Source organism: Stegostoma tigrinum, chromosome 12 (assembly GCF_030684315.1).
Source record: "Stegostoma tigrinum isolate sSteTig4 chromosome 12, sSteTig4.hap1, whole genome shotgun sequence".
In the NCBI taxonomy this organism is placed as follows: domain Eukaryota; kingdom Metazoa; phylum Chordata; class Chondrichthyes; order Orectolobiformes; family Stegostomatidae; genus Stegostoma; species Stegostoma tigrinum.
This window is the reverse complement of record NC_081365.1, coordinates 19,441,054-19,462,226: the sequence shown is the minus strand read 5'-3', so window position 1 is coordinate 19,462,226 and position 21,173 is coordinate 19,441,054. Positions and strand designations below refer to the sequence as shown.

General features: G+C 39.4%; 1 protein-coding gene across 8 annotated transcripts in view; it reads right to left on the bottom strand.

The window, feature by feature from the left end:
- Positions 1 to 21,173, bottom strand: part of hlcs (holocarboxylase synthetase (biotin-(proprionyl-CoA-carboxylase (ATP-hydrolysing)) ligase)) — a 171,124-nt gene that overhangs the window by 28,975 nt on the left and 120,976 nt on the right. For all 8 annotated transcript variants that reach the window (XM_048540527.2, XM_048540529.2, XM_048540531.2 and 5 more), the window contains one exon: positions 4,317 to 4,384. In XM_048540527.2, coding sequence (XP_048396484.2) covers positions 4,317 to 4,384 — 68 coding nt within the window. The remainder of the gene's footprint in view (positions 1 to 4,316; positions 4,385 to 21,173) is intronic.

Sequence of the window (21,173 nt, the reverse complement as noted above, 5' to 3'; positions counted from 1 at the left end):
AATTTGCTGATGATTCAAAATTGAATAGAAATGTGATGTGAGGAAGATGTAAAGCGGTTTCTAGAGGATTTGGACAGGCATGTAATGGACAGGTGAATACATTGTGGAAAAATGTAAAATTATCCACTTTGGTAGGAGAAACAGGTGCACAGATTATGTCTTAAATGGTAAGAGATTGGCAAGTGTAAATATGCAAAAGAGACCCAGGTATCCTCATTGATCAGCTGCTGAACGCTAACATCTATTCATTTGTGGGATGTAAACGTCACTGGCTGGCCAGCATTTCTTGCCCATCCCTAGTTGTCCTTGAAAAAGAGATGGTAAGCTGCCTTCTTGAAATGCCTCAGTCCACCAGCTGTAGACTGACCCACAATGGTATGACGGAGGGAATTCCAGGATTCTGACCCAATGGCAGTGAAGGAACAGCAATATATTTCCAAGTCAAGATGGTGAGTGGCTTGGAGGGGTAGTTGGAGATGTTGGTGTTCCCATATGCCTGCTGCCGTTGTCCTTTTAGATGGAAGTGGTTGTGGGTTTGGAAGGTGCTGTCTGAGAATCTTCGGTGAATTTTTTCTGTGCTTCTTGTAAATGGTACACACTGCTGCTGCTGAGTGTAAGTGGTGAAGGGAGTGAATGGTTGTGGATGCAGTGCCAATCAAGTGGGCTGCTTTTTCCTGGATAGTGTCAAGCTTCTTGCGTGTTGTTGGGGATGCACTCATCCAGGCAAGTGGGGAGTATTCCATCACACTTCTGGCTTGTGCATTGTAGATGGTGGGCAGGCTTTGAAGAGTTAGGAGATGAGTTATTCTCTGCTGTATTCTTAGCTTCTGACCTGCTCTTGTAGCTACAGTATTTAAGTGGTGAGTTCAGTTGAGTTTCTGGTCAATGATAACCCCCAAGACGTTGATAGTGAGGGGATTCAAAAATGGTAACAACCATTGAGTGTCAAGGGGTGGTGGTTAGATTGTCTCTTATTGGTGATGGTCATAGCCTGGCATTTGTGTGCTTTGAATGTCACTTGCCACTTGTCAGCCTAAGCCTGGATATTGTCCAGATCTTGTTTCATTTGAACATGGACTGCTTCAGTATCTGAGGAGTCGTGAATGGTGCTGAACATTGTGCAATCATCGGCGATCTTACGTCAGAGGGAAGGTCATTGATGAAGCAGCTGAAGATGGTTGGACCGAGGACACTACCTCAAGGAACTCCTGCACAGATGTCCTGGAGCTGAGATGATTCACCTCCCACAACTACAACCATCTTCGTATGTGTCAGTTATGACTTCAACCACCAGATAGTTTGCGCCTGCTAACTAATGATTCCAGTTTTGCTAGGGCTTCTTCATACCACACTCAGCCGAATATCAAGGGTTATCACTCTCACCTCACCTCTGGAATTCAGCTCTTTTCTCCATATTTGAACCAAGGCTGTAATGAGATCAGGAGCTGAGTAGCCCTGGTAGAATGCAAACTGTGTGTCACTGAGCAGGTGCTGCTTGATAGCACTGTTGATGGCAACTTCCAACACTATCCTGATGATTGAGAGGAGACTGATGGGGTGGTAATTGGCTGGGATGGATTTGTCCTCCTTTTTGTGTACAGGGCATACTTGGGCAATTTTCCACATTGTCAGGTAGATAGTGGTGCTGTAACGGTACTGGAACAGCTTGGGTAGGGGAGTGGCAAGTTCTGGAGCACAAGTCTTCAGTACTGTTGCCAGAATGTTGTCAGGGCCTGTAGCCTTTATAATTTCCAGTGTCTCCAACTGTTTCTTGATATAAAATGGAGTGAATCGAATTGGCTGAAGACTGGTATCTGTAATGCTGGGGACAACTGGAGGAGGCTGAGATGGATCATCCTCTTGGCACTTCTGGCTGAAGATTGCTGCAAATGCTTCAGCCTCATCTTTTGCATTGATGTGGTGGGCTTTTCTATCACTGAGGATGGGGATATTTCTGCAGCCTCTTCCTCCAGTGAGTTGTTTAATTGTCCATCACGGTTTATGACTGGAATGTGGCAGGGCTGCAGAGGTTAGATCTGATCCATTGGTTGTAGGATCGCTTAGCTCTATGTATCACTTGCTGCTTTCACTGTTAGGTGTGCAATTAGAACTGTTTGGAGGCTTCACCAGGTTGATACTTCACCTTCAGGTATACCTGGTGCTGTTCCTGGCATACCCTCCTGCACTGTCCACTGAACCACAGCAGATCCCCTGGCTTGATGGCATTGGTTGAGTGGGGGATATTCCAGTTTATGAGGTTACAGAATGTGCTACAGTACAATTCTGTTGTTGATGGCCCACAGCACCTCATGGATGCTCAGTCTTAAGTTGCTGGATCTGTGCAAAGTCTGTCCCACAACAGGATGCAAGTTATTCTCAATGTGAAGGAGGGACTTCATCTCCACAAGGACTGTGCGATGGTCACTCTTACCGATACTGTCACGGACAGATGCAACTGCAGCAGGCAGATTAGCAAGGATGAGGATAAGTATGTTTTTTCTTCTTGTTCGTTCCCTCACACCTGCCGCAGACTCAGTCTAGCAGCTAATTCCTTTAGGATCCAAACAACCCAACCAGTAGTACTGCTGCTAAGCCAGTGTTACACTGGACATTTAAATCTCCCACCCAGAGTACATTTTTTGTCCTTGACATTCTCAGTGCTTCGTCCAAGTGCTGTTCAACAGGGAGGAGTACCAATTCATCAGCTGAGTGAGGGCTGGACGTGGTAATGGGCAGGTGGTTTCCTTGCCCAGGAGTCAATGTCGAGGGCTCCCAGAGCAACTCCCTCCTAACTGTATACCACTGCGCCACCACCTCTGTTGGGTCAGTCCTGCTGGTGAGTCAGGACATATCCAGGGATGGTGATGGTAGTGTCTGGGACATTGTCTGCAAGGTATGATTCTGTGAGTACAACTCTGTCAGGTTCTTGCTTAACTAGTCTGTGAGACAGCTTTCGTAATTTTGCCACTTGCCCCCAGCAGTTAGAGAGGAGGACTTTATACGGTCGACAGGGTTGTTTCATTCTTTTCCGGTGCCTACATCAATGCCAGGTGATCTATCCAGTTTCACTTCTTTGAGACTTTGTAGCAACTGGTAAAACTGAACAGCTTGCTGGGCTATTTCAGAGGGCAACTGAGAGTCAACCACATTGCTGTGGATCTGGAGTCACATACAGGCCAGACCAGATGAGGGTGACAGATTTCCCTTCCTGAGGGATATTAGTGAACTAGATGGGTTTTCCCCGATAATCAGTAATGATTTCATGGTGATCAGTAGATTCCTAATTTTCCATAATTTTTAAAAATTATTGAATTCAAATTCCACCATCTGCCATGGTGGAATTTGAACTTGGGTCCCCAAAACATTAGCTGGGTTCCTGGATTAACAGTCTAACGATAATACCACTAGGCCATCGCCTACCCACTATGCAGGTGTTAGGAAGGCTAATGGAATGTTAGCCATTGCCGCAAGAGGATTTCAGTATGGGAGCCAAGGTAAGACTGCACTTGGAATACAGTGTGTTGTTTTGGTCTCCTCATCTTAGCAAAGATATTATTGCCATGGAGGGAGTGCAATGTAGATTGGCCAGATACATTCAAAGATGGCAGGAATGTTTATGAAGAGACACTGGGCAAACTGGGTCAGTATTCGCCAGAGTTTCAAATAACGAGGTGATCTCATTGAAACTTACAAAATAGAAAAGCACATGAACTGAATAGGGAAATAGCACAATAATAGGTAAAAAGTATGCTATATCATTATATCCAATTTAGTTTCCATAATAATGTGTACTCATGTTTGGGACAGCAAGTGTCAGATGTAGAACTCAAAGGTTTTAAATGTGGTCCCAAACATTGAAAACTATGACTATCTCATTATTACAATCATGAAGCACAGAGGAAATTCATTCAGCCCGTTAAGTTTGAATTAGCACTTTGAAAGAGCTATCCAATTATTCCCATTCTACTGCCTTTTTTTTCTAGTGCCCTTCAAACATTCTCTTTTCAAGTATATATTCAACTCATTTTTTAAAGTAATGACTGAATCAGCTCTGCTATTATTTCAGGTAGTGCATTCCAGAGCACAGAACTTGCATCATTCAAAGATATTCTCACTTCCTAATGATTCAATTTGCCAGATACTTTAACATGTGTCCTCCAGTTATTGACATTTTCCCCATTGTAAACAGTTTCTACTTAATTAATCCTACAAAATTTTGAACACTTTTATCCTGATCTAAATAGAAATATCTAGGTTAAACTACCCTGATGTTTACATTTTTGAAGATTAGAAAGGAAGGATGGAAAACTACTGACCTTTGCCTTGTGTTTGTCGAATTGCAATGGCAATTAACCCTACTTCCTCTGGAAACGAAAGCATCAACCTGTGAATTATGAGAAATGCACTCAACTGAAACAGACAATAGACATTGGAAGCTCACTAAAATCAGGACTATACCCAAAAATGTAGATTTAAGCAAAAATCATTTTGAATTATAGCTAAATTTGGCAAATTTAGCAATTAGCAAAATCACAATTACATTTTCCTAACAAATACTTACTCACTTCAAAACAATATCCAAAACCACTGCTTAATTGGCTAACTGCAGTTTTCTTTTAAGGATGTGGGGTTCACTGTCAAGGCCAACATTTGTTGCCCAACCCTAACTGCCCTTATACCGAAAAGTTTTGTTGGGTCATTTCAAAAGGGCAGTTAGGAGTCAAACAGATTGCTGTGGGTTTGGAGTTACATGTAGATCAGGCCAGGTAATGATGGCAGACTTCCTTCCCTAAAGAACATTAGTCAAACAGATGTTTTTACAATTTGTTTCAATCAAGTTCATGGGACTAGATTTATATTCCAGAATTATTAATTGAATTCAAATTCCACAGACTGCACATAATGGGTTTTGAACCAATGTTCCTGCAGCATTGCTGGGTCTCCAGATTACTGGTCCAGTGTCATTACCACTATTCCACCACCTTTATGTTATTACAGAATAATAAATGTGAAATCATTACAAGACAATAAACCCACCCATTTAAAAACTCAACATGCAGCATCAAGCACAGAGACTCTCGTTGCTGCCAAAATATATCTTCCATTAAAACAAAAGATTGTACCATCATATATCACCACAACAATATTAAACATGTTGAATTTCAGGGTCCAGTCTAATCTTACAGCTGGAGAATCTAGCGCAGTGAGGAAGTCGAGTACTGTCTATTACGCGACCTGCCCTCCCCTCCTATCATATCTGCAAATTGTTAATAGACTTCTTGTCATTAAGGCTGACACTACCCACGCAGCAGCTATGTCAACTGCATCCCTCTTTTTAGTAGCGCACTGAAGCAAACCTCCTCTAAAGCTTACCCTTACCCTAGCCCTAACCTGTTCCTTCCAGTTTGTTGCTCATCTCCTCTCACCTGTCTCCAACCTTACCTTGTCCATGACAGCCAACTCCTGTTGGCTTGATCCTATTCCGACTAAACTGATTTCCTTTCTTGGTTCCAAGGGAGCTAATGTTTATGATCGTTCTCTCTTCAGATGTCCTCCCTTTCTCCTCTACATCTGACATCATCTTTCTGTTCATAGAATCCCCCCAAACCTTCACAAAGTATGGATCAATCTCCGATCTGTCTTTTCTCTCCAAAGTTCTTGAATATCACCTTACAAATCCATACCCATCTTACCCAGAACCCTACGTTTTAGACTCCTTTAATCAGCTTTCCCTGCTACAGTTCCAAAGCAGTTCATACAAGTCACAAATGACAGCCTGTGAGGTAGTAACAATGCAAACTTCTATCCTTGTCCTTCCAAATATGTCTGCAGCCTTTAACACAGTTGACCACGCCATCCTCATTTGACATCTATGCACCATCATCTAACTGGGTGACAGCGCTCGCTCCTTGCTCCATTATCTACCTAATTGCATTCACTGCATCATTTACAAAGACTTCCCTTTCTGCTCCACACAATTATCACTGTGCCTCAAGGATCTATCCTTGGTCTACTCATATTTCTCATCTACATGTTATCCCTTCAATAACATCACCCAAAAACACAGCATTAGTTTCCACATGATCATTGACAACAGCAGTGCCAACCTGTTACCATTGCTGATAAATTAGCAGACTGTTTTCCCAACACCCAATAATGGATAAGCAGAAGATTTTCCAGTTAAAAATTAGAAAGACTGAAATTACGATTTTTAGTCCAGTATCCAAATCCTGCTCCATGGCAACAGGTTCCACCCTTCTCCTTAGTAATAATCTGAAACTAAGATCAAATTGTCATATCATATTTGATCCCTGGATGAGCTTCTACATTCATAGTATCACTAAACCACCTGTTTGCAGCTCAAAAACATCACGCAACTTCACCTCCATCTCAATGAATGTCTTCATCATCTCTGGATTCAAGTAGTCCAATGACCTCCTGGCTAGTCTCCCACGTTTTCCTACCTATAAACTAAAGAGCATTCAAAACTCTGCTACCTTCATCTTACCTTGCAACAGGTCACATTCACCCATCATTGCGACACTGCTCCCTAGTCAAGTAATATCCTTGTTTTAAAATTCTGACCCCTATTTTGAAATACTTCCATGGCCTTGCTTGTCTCTGCCTCAAAAATTTCAAACGGCTTCACAATTTTCCAAGATAACTGTCCTCTAATTCTGGACTTTTGGACATCCTCAATTCTAATTACTTTACTACTGGTAGCCATACCTTCTGTTACCTAAGCCCTAAGCTTTAGAATTTCCTCCTTTCCACTATTGGCTTCTTTTATCTCATCTTTTGGTCATCTGCCCAAATATCTCCTTAGGTTGCTTATGTCATATTTTGTTTCATAATCTCATTGTATTTAAAGATGCAAAACAGCTTCATATGATGAGATAATTCAAGTGCAGAGACTGATTTCTTTTTGCATAACAACAAAGAAATTAATGACTATGTAATCATAAACCTAACAAATTTATTATTTTTCATTGGAGTATCAGCTGTTACAGGAAACATTAATGTTCATGGCTGCCAAATGGTTGTAATTTGAATTTTCGAATTGGGAGAGACAAAGCAGAGGCCCAGGCCATTGTTGCAGCTCCAAATTTTGGCCACTAATTTGGGTAGTGATTCTTCAGATTATTGTGACATCCCCATGCTCCCAACACGATTTAGGGCTACATGCTCATAGTCCTGTAATGTTCAAAGGCACTGGTGCAAAGAAAGACCAACTCTTATAAGATAATGGCCAACAGTTGAGAATAATGACTTTTTCATGCTATTTTTCTGGATGTGTCATCACTGTAAATCCGTCGCAAAAATTTCTTTGCAAAATTTAGGCCACATAACATACAAATGATCACTTAATTTCAAGTAGGAAAATAATGGTGTTCTGTAGCTATTTAGCATTCCTTGCCCATACTTTCTTCCCACGCTTGGGCCTACATCAAGGCAAGAGAGTTTTTACTTGTGCACATTACCTAGACCTACAAACGAGTGTATTCTTCTATCATGAACATAAAATCAAGTATTGCTTCTTTATGCTGCCTGAAATATCAAGGTTCTCACACAGGCAGATAGTTCCTCAACTGTAATTGGCTTAACTCAGTAATCTGATATTCATTGATATTCTTTAAATGTCAATTAAGGTAAATCTCATTCACAATCTATTTCATTTGTCAGGTATGGATAGTTAGACAAGGCTGTTACAAATGTTCTTAAATAGATGTCAGTAAAGATAGCTTTGTACTGAGAAGTTACATAGTTAGAAAATGGATTATTATTTCACACAAATCTAGTATACAAACATCCAATTCGAAGTAGGAATATGCTAAACGCCTCATCCAATCCGTTCCACTATTCAATAAGATCATGGCTGCTATGATTGTGCCTTCAAGCCCACATCACTGCCTATCCCAATAACCTTCTGCCCCATGGCTTATCAAGAGCTAATCTACCACTGCCTTAAAAATATTAAAGGCTCAGCCTCCATTCCCTTTCCAGGTAGAGTTCCATAGACTCATAACCCTCCCAGACTGTCTTAAATGAAGGGGTCCCTTACTTTTAAGCAAAGATCCCTAGATGCAGATTCTCCCACAAGACAAAAAAATCCTTTCAACATCCATCCTCTCAAGGCTCCTTATGATCATGGATGTTTCAATCACGTCATTACTTACTCTCCTAAACCCCAGGGAATAGTGTCATGTCTTTTCCAATCTATCCTTATTAGACAACCTGTCCATTATTAGTCTAATAAACTACCCAAACTTGCTTCCAATGCAGAGATAGCAAGAACTGCAGATGCTGGAGTCAGAGATAACAAAGTGTAGAGCTGGAGGAACACAGCAGGCCAGCATCAGAGGAGCAGAAAGTTGACATTTCAGGTTGGGACCCTTCTTCAGATGCACTTGCATTTTTCCTTATATAAGGAAACCAATAAATTACAGAGTAATCTAGATGTGACCTCATCAATGTCCTGTACAACTGAAGCATAACATCCCTACTTTCATCTCAAGTCCCCTTGCAATAAATGTTAATATTCTATTTGCTCTCCAAGGAACTTGTGTGTGATGTCCTGGGTTCCCCGGTTGTTGAGCATTTGAATATTTGTAGATTGTCCATTGCATGTTGCTTCAGCAGTTTGGCATGCAAGTCCTTTGTTCGAATACATCAATTTAGTGTATTCTGAAATATCACTTTCCACATCTGTCACTGTATCTTTGTTCAATTCCCTTAACCTAATTTGTCAGTTCACTTCAGCGATCTATTTTTATGTCTGCATGAGTTTGCAAGTCTTGAACCCACTCTTCTTTCCTTCAAACTTGTTGACTCCAAGAAATATTGTTCCAAGAAATTATCCCAAAACATTCCACGCACTCATCATCCATGATCCCTTTGCCTATCTGATTTTTCCTATTTAGTGTACATTGAAAGCTACAATTGAAATTATAGACGAAATTATTATGGGACCTTGATAAACTCTCATTGTCTCCTCCCATATACTCAGTCTTACCACATTATTAGTTTGGGCGGGGGGGGGGCGGCACACCACTCCCACAGGTGATGCTCTGTCAACATAATTTCTAACAAAAACATTTCTCTATCCTGGTTTCCTGAACTTAGGTAATTACTCTCTGATGTGCTAACCCATCATAGCGAAGATAGTATAACCGATCATTAAAGATAGTATAACAGAGCACATCAAAGTTTTCTAATTCATTAGGCTCGCATTAAATTTTGTGAAAGGGAGACCATGTTTAACCAATTTATTGGAGACTTTCAAAGATGTAATATTTACTGTGAATAATGGGGAACTGTTAAATGCACTTATTTAAGATTTCTAGAAAGCATTTGTTAAGGTGCCTTCAAAATTTATTGCTGCAAATAAAAGAACATCATGTGGGCATAACATATTGGCATAGACAGAAAATATAAAACACAATAAACATAAATGGGTTATTTCTTGGTTGGCCATAGTTATGAGTGGTATGCCACAAAGATCAGTGTCGGCGCCCCAACTTTTTGCAACTTACATAAATGATTGGAATGAAGGAAATTAAGGCCAAATTCGCTGATGACTCAAAGATAGGAAAGCAGATTGGTCAGAGGACGTAGCAAGCTACAAAGAGGTTGAAATTTTCTTCCTGAAAAAGCAGTGTAAGCAGAGTCTCTGATTGTTTTTAAGGGACAGGTAAACAGTTTGTTGATAAGCAAGGGGGTGAAATATTATCAGGGGTAGGCGAGAATATGGAGCAATTAGATCTGCCATGATTTTGCTGAATGTCACTGCCACCTTCATGGATCACAATGACTGCATTCTCTCATCCCCTTCCACAATGAATTCCTGTCCAGCCCCGAGTAGATGTTCCAAACCCTGGAATCAGGTTGCCAACATAGCCGTCTGGGTTCCTACACTTTGCTGTAGTGAACGGCATCAAATGCTCAGTAGCAAACCAGCTACACAGTTTGCAATATCCCATTCCAATATCCTTACTCCTAGTGGAAAACAACATACTAAAATGAGGTAAGTTGGAAGTGAAGTATTTCTTTAACGCAATCATTTATTACACCATCTCAACTATGCGATGAAACTATAAAAGGATTTATCCTTTTGTTAAACATAAGTCAAACTAAAGAATAAATCCCTACTATGAAGTATGTTGCACATTGAGCAACATTGCTGCAAACATACAAAACAAAAATAAAATTAGTTTATCTCCCATATCTTTGCAGAGAAATAATCCACCTCATACAATAGCATCCGCAGTTCTTTTGGTTTTCATTTAATACTCCATCTCTATCTGCTAACTTGGCCAATGCCTTTAAACCCATTGCTCAACAAATACTCCCTCAGGGGAAATAGTCAAGTTCAGGTAATTGCAGCATTTAGAAACATCTCAGGTCAACGTGAGGAATTTGTATCATTGTAAATTTTAGTCTGCAGGTTGACTGGATTTTTTGTTTCTTTTAAAAGTGTTTAAGATACAACAAAGTGTAACATTTGAACTAACTTGCGTTGCATACATACATTTTACATCTAAACATCATTTTCAAGAACAAAGGCACTGTTATTCACCACCTGTCACTAATTCTGTCTAGCAATTCACCTTCAAGAGGAGTTAACTTTAGATTTTGTGAGATTTGCAGTTCAGCATCTCAGCCTATACCGATAGGTGATCCCTTGATCTTCCTCTCCCAGGGAAAGGTGTCACTTGGTAATGTGCTTCTTTAGCAACAGAATGAGACAATTTTAATTGTGCAACAATTTTATGTGGCTTGAAGTTTCCACTCACCTGCACTATATTTTCAATGCAATTCAACCAAAAGTCACCCTGACCAGAGGGCAAAGATCATTGAATCGTCATCACAAACTTTATTCATTACTTTGAGTTTCTATAATCTTTTCCACTAGTTTAAAAATCATCACTCTCAAAGTGGGCACCATCAAGACCCCAGGATATATTAACCACTATTGGGTAGGTCCACAAACAATGCTTTTGAAGTCCTTGAGGAAGCTCTAGAAATTAAGTTACTTTCTTGTGGGCATGAGGACGTTAATATGAATGCTTGAAAAGGTTAGCTGCAAAACTTGCCTTCAATTAGCTAAGTCCCCTGGGCCGGATGGGATTTATCCTAGGATCCTCTGGGAAGCCAGGGAGGAGATTGCTGAGCCTTTGGCATTGATCTTTAACTCGTCATTGTCTCCAGGAATTGTGCCAGAAGACTGGCGGATAGCAAATGTGGTTCCCCTGTTCAAGAAGGGGAGTAGAGACAACCCTGGTAATTATAGACTAGTGAGCCTTACCTCAGTTGTTGGTAGTGTTGGAAAAGGTTATAAGGGATAGGATTTATAATAATCTAGAAAAGAATAATTTTATTAGGGATAGTCGGCACAGTTTTGAGTTCTTTGAGAAGATGACTAAACAGGTAGATGAGAGTAAACCGGTTGATGTGGTGTATATGGATTTCAGCAAGGCTTTCAATAAGGTTCCCCACAGGAGGCTATTGTACAAAATGCAGAGGAATGGGATTATGTGAGATATAGCAGTTTGGATTGGAAATTGGCTTGCTGAAAGAAGAGGGTGGTAGTTGATGGGAAATGTTCATCCTGGAGTCCAGTTACTAGTGGTGTACCGCAAGGTTCGGTGTTGGGTCCACTGCTGTTCGTCATTTTTATAAACGACCTGGATGAGGGCGTAGAAGGATGGGTTAGTAAATTTGCAGACGACACTAAGGTCGGTGGAGTTGTGGATAGTGACAAAGGATGTTGTAGGTTACAGAGAGAGACATAGATAAGCTGCAGAGCTGGGCTGAGAGGTGGCAAATGGAGTTTAATACAGACAAGTGTGACGTGATGCACTTTGGTAGGAATAACCAGAATGCAAAGTACAGGGCTAATGGTAAGGTTCTTGGTAGTGTAGATGAGCAGAGAGATCTCGGTGTCCATGTACACAGATCCTTGAAAGTTGCCACCCAGGTTGACAGGGCTGTTAAGAAGGCATACAGTATTTTAGCTTTGATTAATAGAGGGATTGAGTTCCGGAACCAAGAGGTTATGCTGTAGCTGTACAAAACTTTGGTGCGGCCACACTTGGAGTATTGTGTACAGTTCTGGCCACCGCATTATAAGCAGGATGTGGAAGCTTTGGAAAGGGTGCAGAGGAGATTTACTAGGATGTTGCCTGGTATGGACGGAAGGTCTTATGAGGAAAGGCTGAGGGACTTGAGGCTGTTTTCGTTAAAGAGAAGAAGGTTGAGAGGTGACTTAATTGAGACACAGAAGATAATCAGAGGGTTAGATAGGGTGAATAGGGAGAGCCTTTTTTCTAGGATGGTGACGGCGAGCACGAGGGGGCATAGCTTTAATTTGAGGGGTGAAAGATTTAGGACAGATGTCAGAGGTAGTTTCTTTACTCAAAGAGTAGTAAGGGTATGGAATACTTTGCCGGAAACGGTAGTAGATTCACCAAATTTAAGTACATTTAAGTCGTCATTGGACAAGCATATGGACGTACATGGAATAGTGTAGTTTAGATGGGCTTCAGATTGGTATGGCAGGTCGGCACAACATCGAGGGCTGAAGGGCTTGTACTGTGCTGTCATGTTCTATGTTCATTAATTAAGAAACTGACCACTGTGCACTGATATAACTAGTAAATAGTTCTGTATAGTTTTAAAAAGTAATTTTCAGCAATTTAAAATCCTGTTACTCATAGGCAATACACTACAATTTTGTTTAATACATTGTTTGGGTGATAAACCTATTTTTTGCTGTTGGCAAACTGCTGCAAGTTACGACTCTTAAGTTTACCTTTATTCACTCAAGGGATGCAGGCATCAATGACTGGGCCAGCATTTATTCCCATTCACAGTTGCTTTTGAGAAGGTGGAAGTGAGCTAGCTTCTTAAAACACTGCAGTCCACCTGCTGTAGGTTGACCCATAAAAGAAAGGGGATTTAAGGATTTTGACCCAGCGACAGTGAAGGAAGGGCATTATGTTTTGAAGTCAGGATGATGAGTGGCTTGGATGGGAACTTGCAGGTGATGGTGTTAAAGCTAACATATAATTTCACAAACTAAGTTTTAAATGTCTTATCACTCAAGTCTATAGGTGATTATGGACCTAGCAAATTAGTTTCAGCAGAAACTTCTCAAAACAAGTGCAATTTCTTTCCAGATTATAGCCGCAATAGAAATACTATCCCACTGAAGTTAACATGCACCCTCCCATGGCTTGTACTGACAAACAAATAGATTTATTTAACAATAAAAGAATAAGTGAATTGTAGCAACAAACCGATGCAGTTTCTTGTGACAGTTACTAGGCTCAATAATATTGTGTAAACTGAAAATAACAAATAGTCACAACTTGCCCACTGAACTATATATGCCAGTTTCTCCAATGTCGCACTAACTGATGTGTCTAATTTCCAACATCTCTCATAGACTATCCAATTTTGAACCTGCCAGGTTGAGAAATAATTTTTCAAGAATCAATTGCATCAAACAAATTTGAGTAACAATCCATTAAAAATAATTGCCAAACATATAATTGAACAATTATCATTGTATTTAAATTAATGGCTTCAACCATCCCTCTGATACATGGTGACAATAAATCAACACAAAGTCAGTTCAGTGCACAGAGCTGGTCTTTAAGCCTGGGATATCGTGGAGACAACGCCAAATGTCAACAAAATGGCTCATGAAGCTGTATTGTTAATAAGTTTAAAAGTTATAGTGAATACACCGACACCTCTAGAACAGGATCACTTGACTCCTGGTCAAATTGCAATTTTGTTAAGAATGCTAAGTATAAATACACCGCTACTTTCTACCATTCCTGTTATAAATAATGGTATCGTCCTAGCGAGTTTTGAGAAGATTTGTAGCTCAGGTTGAGGTTCTGGATGTGAGTTTGCTCACTGAGCTGGAAGGTTCGTTTCCAGACGTTTCATCACCATTCTAGGTAATATCATCAGTGAACCAAATGATAATGGTATCGTCCATTACAGAGAATCTGTCCTAACTCTTCTAGGGCACTTCTTATTGTCTGATGTGCATCAGTGACTACTCTGGCCCCGCCATTATTCAGCTTGCTATAGTGTCCCAGTGAAGTCCAGCACAAGCTGGAGGAACAATACCTCATTTTCCGCTTGCCCTCCAGACCCAATATTGAGCTCAATAATTTTAGGGCCTAAATTCTCCCATGTCCCAGCCCCCACCCCACACACCAACGCTTGTTACCACAAAGCCTGCCATTACACACCCCCTGTTGTTAGTCACTAACAGTCCCCATTAACAACTATTCACCTTTCCAGCCTGATCGTCAGCAACTCCTTTGTCGATCCAACTGTCTTTCTCTCTCTTTGGGCTCTATCCTATTGTTTACTCCCTACCCCACGCACCTTCCTATTTTCTGCATATAAACTGACGTTTTCCCAGCCACCATCCGGTCTGAGGACAGGTCACTGGACCTTAAATGTTAACTCTGTTTTCTCCTCCTCAGATGCTGCCAGACTTGCTGAGCATTTCCACCAACTTTGTTTTTGTTCCAACATTATTCACTACTGATGTACAAAGGGCAGGAATGTACAAAATGAACAAAATTGAGACAAGGTAAGCAAATTCTGATTTAGTATCATTAAAAAGATGCAGGCATAGGTTTTGTAATTTGTCATCAAACTTGAAGATCCAATTATTCTTGTGAAATTTCAGAAAGCATGACATTTTGGATTAAGTTACTCTTCATTCTTGGTATCCTGTTCACTCCAGTAAAAAGGCAAAGACAACTGAATAAATGTGTCAGTTTACATGTTCCACGTACATCATAGAGAAAATCACCAAAGAAAGTGTCTCTTCTTGATGTACTCACATTGCATCTCTAAAACATCTAAATCATATGTGTTCCTATAAGTTCGCATAAGTGTTCTTTCAATACATATAAAAGTTCAGTAGCTTTATCACAAAAAGATAATTGTATAATGTGAATGCAATATATACATAAACACTGCAATGGTAATTTTTACAGTCACGTAGTGCACAAATGGTTTTCCATTGTTACTATCCTAATTCGGTGTTTTAATTAAAGTTGACTTCAAATTAACAATTTACCTAAATTGCTTTAATAGCTGTAAACTGTCCTTTCATCTCTGGGTTGATGTCTAGCCCAGATTGATTGGATGCAAGATTTATTTATTTAATGAATGAAGTCACTCTTTGCGTCCTGACTGTACAAGACATAAATAAGTTTAAGCCCACTCAAACTGGTGATCACAACACAAAATTATCCTGAATTCAGCATTAAGTAGCAATTTTGTGTTGTGTCTGTCGCTTCTGGCTAAGAGAAGCATTATCCAATGGACAGCATCAGTGCTGAAAATATATCAGATAAAAACAAATTAATATTTTTGAACTCTGGAAAATAGGAAACAGGAGGGACCAAGTTGCATGGAATGAATAATCATGTTTGTTTTCTTAAACAGCAGCAATCATGATGAAGGATACAGATACAAGTCGTCTACAAGTAAATAGTGCTAAAGCAGAAATTCTAATACATAGAACTCACCTAGGCATCTAACTGATCGGGTCATTACCCCTTAGCTAACTGTACCTGTTGCAACTTGCTCATGATTTTCCTTGTACATTAATGAAATGGAATAGATAAAAGTGATACTTCAAAACTAATTATGTGCCATTTGGTGGCATTATCAAAAACTGTATTACGTTTAGTGCCACAATTATTGCAGTATGGGCACTTCTTGCTGGAGCCGCTTTTGACATAGGATTAACTTCTAGAGGAATGCATTAGTCATGCTAAGCAGAAGCAAGCTTTCACTGGCCTGATAGATTGCACCACACTTCAAATCAGAAAACCCTTTTATTGACAGCTTTTCATTGAACGCCTAAGAGCATTAGTGTATTTAAGAGGTAGATGTGTTGTATAGTCCAAAGCTGATCTCATATTCACATTCTAAAATTAATTCAATACTGCTTTACATGTTAATCCTTACAGGATTGATTTTGAGGTCACAACAGTGCAGCAGTAGAAGATGAGAAAAAGCACTTAAAGTGACTCATTTCAGATCTCATTCCCCACATTGACTAAAGGGCTAATGTCCTTTCTTTTAGACAGTTCGCTGCACAAGACAGTTTCACTATCTATAGAAAAGATTAACTCAGTAGCAAGATAGTAAGTACGTCATCAAAACGAGCATGACAGGCTACAACAGTATTTCAAAGTAAAATATCTGTTATTTCCTCCAGTTCTGAAGGCTCTGCATTCCTCCAGCTTTGGCTTCTTGTGAATCCCAACTACTTTCGAACCATCACCGATGGTTGTACTTTAAGTCATCTAGGCCACAGTATAAATGCAAGCTGATGTTCAATTACAGCTATTTAATGCTATGGAGTATTATTCATTTACATTCCATTGCATCTCCAATATGGAATTACAATAACAATGTTAAACCCATTCCTATGCCAGACCAGCATCTTTTACCTTTCAATTGAAAATTAAAAGAAATTACATGGAACAAAAATATTGTCCAAATGTTGTGGCTTGAATATTGGTGCGCACACAGAAAATATATATATCAGGCCATACCACAGTGCTGCCCAAGGACAATCAAATGTTTGGATAATCTATGCACTTCGATAAACCATGAAATGCCTGACATCTTCTGTATTATCTTCCTCCAATTTCCTCATTTAATGTCAACCTTGTTAATATTAGATCTACATCATTTCCATCTTTATTTGTCCGCTGCTTATATGTACTGTTTGAGTTTGCAATTGCTTGCTCTACGTCAACTTGGTGATGCTAATTTAAAATGTTTGTCCACTCAAATACAAATACAAATTATTCTATCTACACACATGCACATAGCCTACCAGAAATTTCTGACTAGGCTGCCATATAATGAATGATTACTTGGAAAGCAGCTAATTGGAACCTCATATAAATTAACATCTGAGGGAGGACAGGAGAAACTTAAGAGGGGAAAACAGAAATCAGTAATTATGCTTGTGAAGGCAGCATAACAATAATAATAAACAATAATTCCTAGAAATTAACAAGAATTTGAAGACAGTTTTGCATTCTCACCATTTAATTGCTTTTTCACTTCAGTCACTTAATGTTAGAGACTCTTCTTTTGTTCATCCTGGACTGATCACATGTAAGCTACGTTGCGACTTGGTGTCTTAATTTTGTTCTTGTGCAGGAGACCCTTTTGCTTTGTCTCGATGTTGTGGCCGATGGTGCTTGGCACCGATTTTCTTATTAAACTTCATCTTTGTGTAAGAGGAATTGCAGAGGCCAGCTGGGCCTCCTGCCTGTATGCATCAAGAGTTAATTTTAAAGGACATACAGTCATCATGAACAAGTGCAGAAGGTTCTCTGGTGGTCCTGCCAAACAGCAAGGACTCTTAATTAGCAGCAGTGCTCAATCAGACTGCTTAACCTGGTGGAGCTCTGGGAGGTCATGCTCCTGCCTGCTGCACAGGCACAACAGCAAGCCACAAAGAACTGACAGCAGGTTTTTTAAATGCATCATTAAATGTGCCTTTTTCTACTTGTAACTCAATTTGTCATCAGCTTTTAAAAGACCAATTCTATGCTGCACAAAATAATAGTAAAATAATTTTTCAAACTGGTATCCCTAAGAAATCGCGCAGCTCATGAACTTGTTCGGACAGCTGGTGATACTTGATGAGAATATTCTTAACTACTCCAGAGGTCTATACCTTCAATTGCATTTGTTGCACTGACCACATTTATGCCAGAATACAGGCAGCTGAAAGGGTTTCTGCAGAGCTTACATATTACACTTCAGTATTCATTGAAATGATAACTTATTTGCACTTTAAATAGCTGCACATTTAGTATTGTTCAAACCAATTGTCCTGGATAATAAGGAAGCAACACAATCAATGCTGTACCTTAAATCTCTGTTCTAGTGCAGTCAAGAAAATTTCTTTCTAACTTGCAAGAGATGAAAGTAAGTGATTCTCATGAAGCCAAGATGGTCAAAGTCAAATCTCTTTGAAATGGGGAGCAGGACGAGCAGTGTTTCAAAGATGGCACACTTTATTTTAATACTTTATTTTTAAATATATTACCACCAATACATGGCTGAACTTTCTGCTAACCGATTAGTTTGAGAAGAATATGAGATGTAGGAAGAATCTTGTGAAAACTTAGCCTTTCTATTGGTAATACTGGATTTTAAAACTGCACTGAGGTATTGACTTCAAAAGTTAGAAGTAGAATCACACTAAATTTGCAATAAAATCTAAAGTCAATATTATTGGAAACTCTAAAGCCAACTAGAGCACACCACACCTTCAGATAAAGTGGGTATGAGAAACACACATATTCTGTACCACAGAAGTTCTGTCCAATCAACATTCAAGTGTAAACCCTGCAGGTATCAGGTTTAATATTGTGACCAAACTCAAATCACGGCATTCTGTAATTAGAACCAAAACTAGGATGGAAAGGAGACAGACTGATGAATCAACTCAGCCTTTCTACCTCTGTATTCATAACACAGTAAAACTAAACTGAAGACCTGTCATAGTTAGTCCAATACTTACTACCCACTGTTTTAAATAATCAATGCCAGACTTTGTAAATTAATTCCTGACACTGGTTTTGTATCTCAAACTAAATACTTAACAATTTATTAAATACCCAATAACTTTAGCAGAGAAAAAAATTAAACAAGATAATCTGTGTAACACCTAAGATTTTTATATTTGAAACATTTGTTTTCAGTCATGTTCACACAAAAGGCAGATAGACAGACAAACAAACAGTTAAGGGATAAACAAAAGAAAGTAACAAAACTGGTCAGATAACAACTGGCTTTCACAATATTTTGTTTGACAGGCCATAGATGGAGACTCCTTGGTTGCTCTTCTAGACCCACTGATCAGGATCACCTTCTCAGTTCATCCAAATATAGGCAATAATACTTCTAACTCAGCTTCCTACTCTCCATACTTCCAATCTTGGTATGGAAGATAGGCAGGGAACTTTCAAATCTTCAAGCTGTGTTGTCAACAGCCAAGCTCCTTTTCTGCCAGAAAACACAGTTCAACCACAACTCCAGCTCTGGATCTGCCCTAATAGACTGAACGTCTTTTCCCAAAGCCTCAATTACCATTCAACATCTGCCATCTACTCGAACACAGAATCTCTGCAGACTTGCCAGAACCAGTTCCTAGCTACTGATCTTGCTACTAACCAACTTCTGCTATCTCCTATCTTAAACGCAATGCTCTTCCTGGGCTCGCTGTATCTATAGGAGCCCTTTTATTCAAAACTCAGCTTGCAATTACCCTCAAGGCCTGGCTTCACAAATAAACAAAGCTCATTTTATCATTTCTTTTCCTCTTACCACAAGCTGCTTCAAAGTCCACAAGCCATCCTCAGCTCCAAGCCAAAATTGATAAAGGAATAAAAATAATTAAACATCAGCGAGGGTTCTAACACAGACTTTTAATTATGGTTTTTAAGCGACCTCTTTGGACATGTTTTGGCAGGTGAGACTTAAACCTGAATTTCTGATTCCCACGCAGAGTGTTTAAACATATGTGACACTCGGATTACCTAGTGCTTACTTTCAACCTTTTGTAGATAAAAGTGGATAACTATAAATAAATGTTAATTTGTTTAAACAAATAGTAAGGAAGAGCCTAAACAGAGTTCAAACATAGATAATTTATTGGTTCCTTGTATTATCTTACATTAAATGCATTTTATTCTGCAACCAAGATATGTTAAAGTGCATAAATGTATTAAAATGATGGCTTACATTTTTTGTTAATTCAGAAATGAAGCTGATTTGACCATTGAGGAAGAACTGAATCTTTTGATCAGAATTCTACAGTTCTTTGCATGTCTTGTAAGATGGAAGGCCTGTAAAATTTCCTGGGTGGATTTCCCCCCTCCATCCAGTCTGCAATTTTACATAGTTGACCCAGCCATATCATCCTCAATGGAGGCTATTAAGTAGCCAACTATAAGCCACCTAAGGTATTGCTACCCAAATGGAGAACGGTCGTTCCACCTCCAGCCAATTGACACTCCTCCTGCTATGATTGGGAGGTGAAGTCCCTGCCAAATCTTCCAGCGGCCAGTTGGGAAACTTTGCCATCTGAAAAAGCCTGCTCTTTATTTTCTTGTGCTTTTGAAGGGTTCATGCTCATTATTTAACTTACTTCTTCTCTTTCAGATTATAAACAGCCTGCTGTGCATTTCCAGTATTTTCTGTTTATATTTCAAATTAATACATTGTCCTGTAAATATTCATTGTTTCACAATAACGTGAGCATTATTACCATTTATTGCAAATTCCATTGCAAATGTACAGTTATGTATACAGTTGACAGGATTGTGTGGTCAATTAATGAGTAAAGTTGGCAAATTAAGGGGCCAATTCATAAATTTTAGATTTCATGCTAAAAAAAACTGCCTTTTGTTTTCATTTTTTAAAATAGCTTTGATATCCAACAGTGGAGTGCATTAATCCAATTTAGTCTAATTTTGTTTCCTGTACGTCTGCAAATTGTGCAATAGAAGTGGCAGCTTTTAAAATACTGAAAGAGATAATGCCATACAGAGTTGCGGCATAATGATTCAAAACTAATTAACTATATAAGCTCCCAAAATGTACTAATGTCATCAAGTGGAAATTCAACCCTAAAGGCTTTTCCAGTAAGGAAGAAAAGGTGACAGCAAAGTAAACAAAATTATATCCCAAGCAGTAGTTGGTGAATTATTCTTAGTTTTGACTAGTTGATAGTACCAAAAGCATAACATTTCACATAGATATGTTAGTACATAGATGACCGTATATTATTTTTAAAACAAATCCAATGGTTTTCTGGAATTTCAATGTAAATTTTCAGAGATGTCAGCAATTTATTTTTCAAATTTCACCTTTCCATCAGCCCAGCGTGCGGGTGTACATATGTGTACTAGGTGGCTTCACTGGCTCAGGCATATCTGCAGAATCAAAGACAGATACATTTCTAAGGCCTTTTTGTACACTGTGGTAGCCACAGCCAACAACCAGCAGGTCACCCAAAGCCCCGCTTCAAGGATGTTTTTGAGAGAGTGACATGAAGCCCCTACACAGATCCCTGGAAGACACTCTTTATT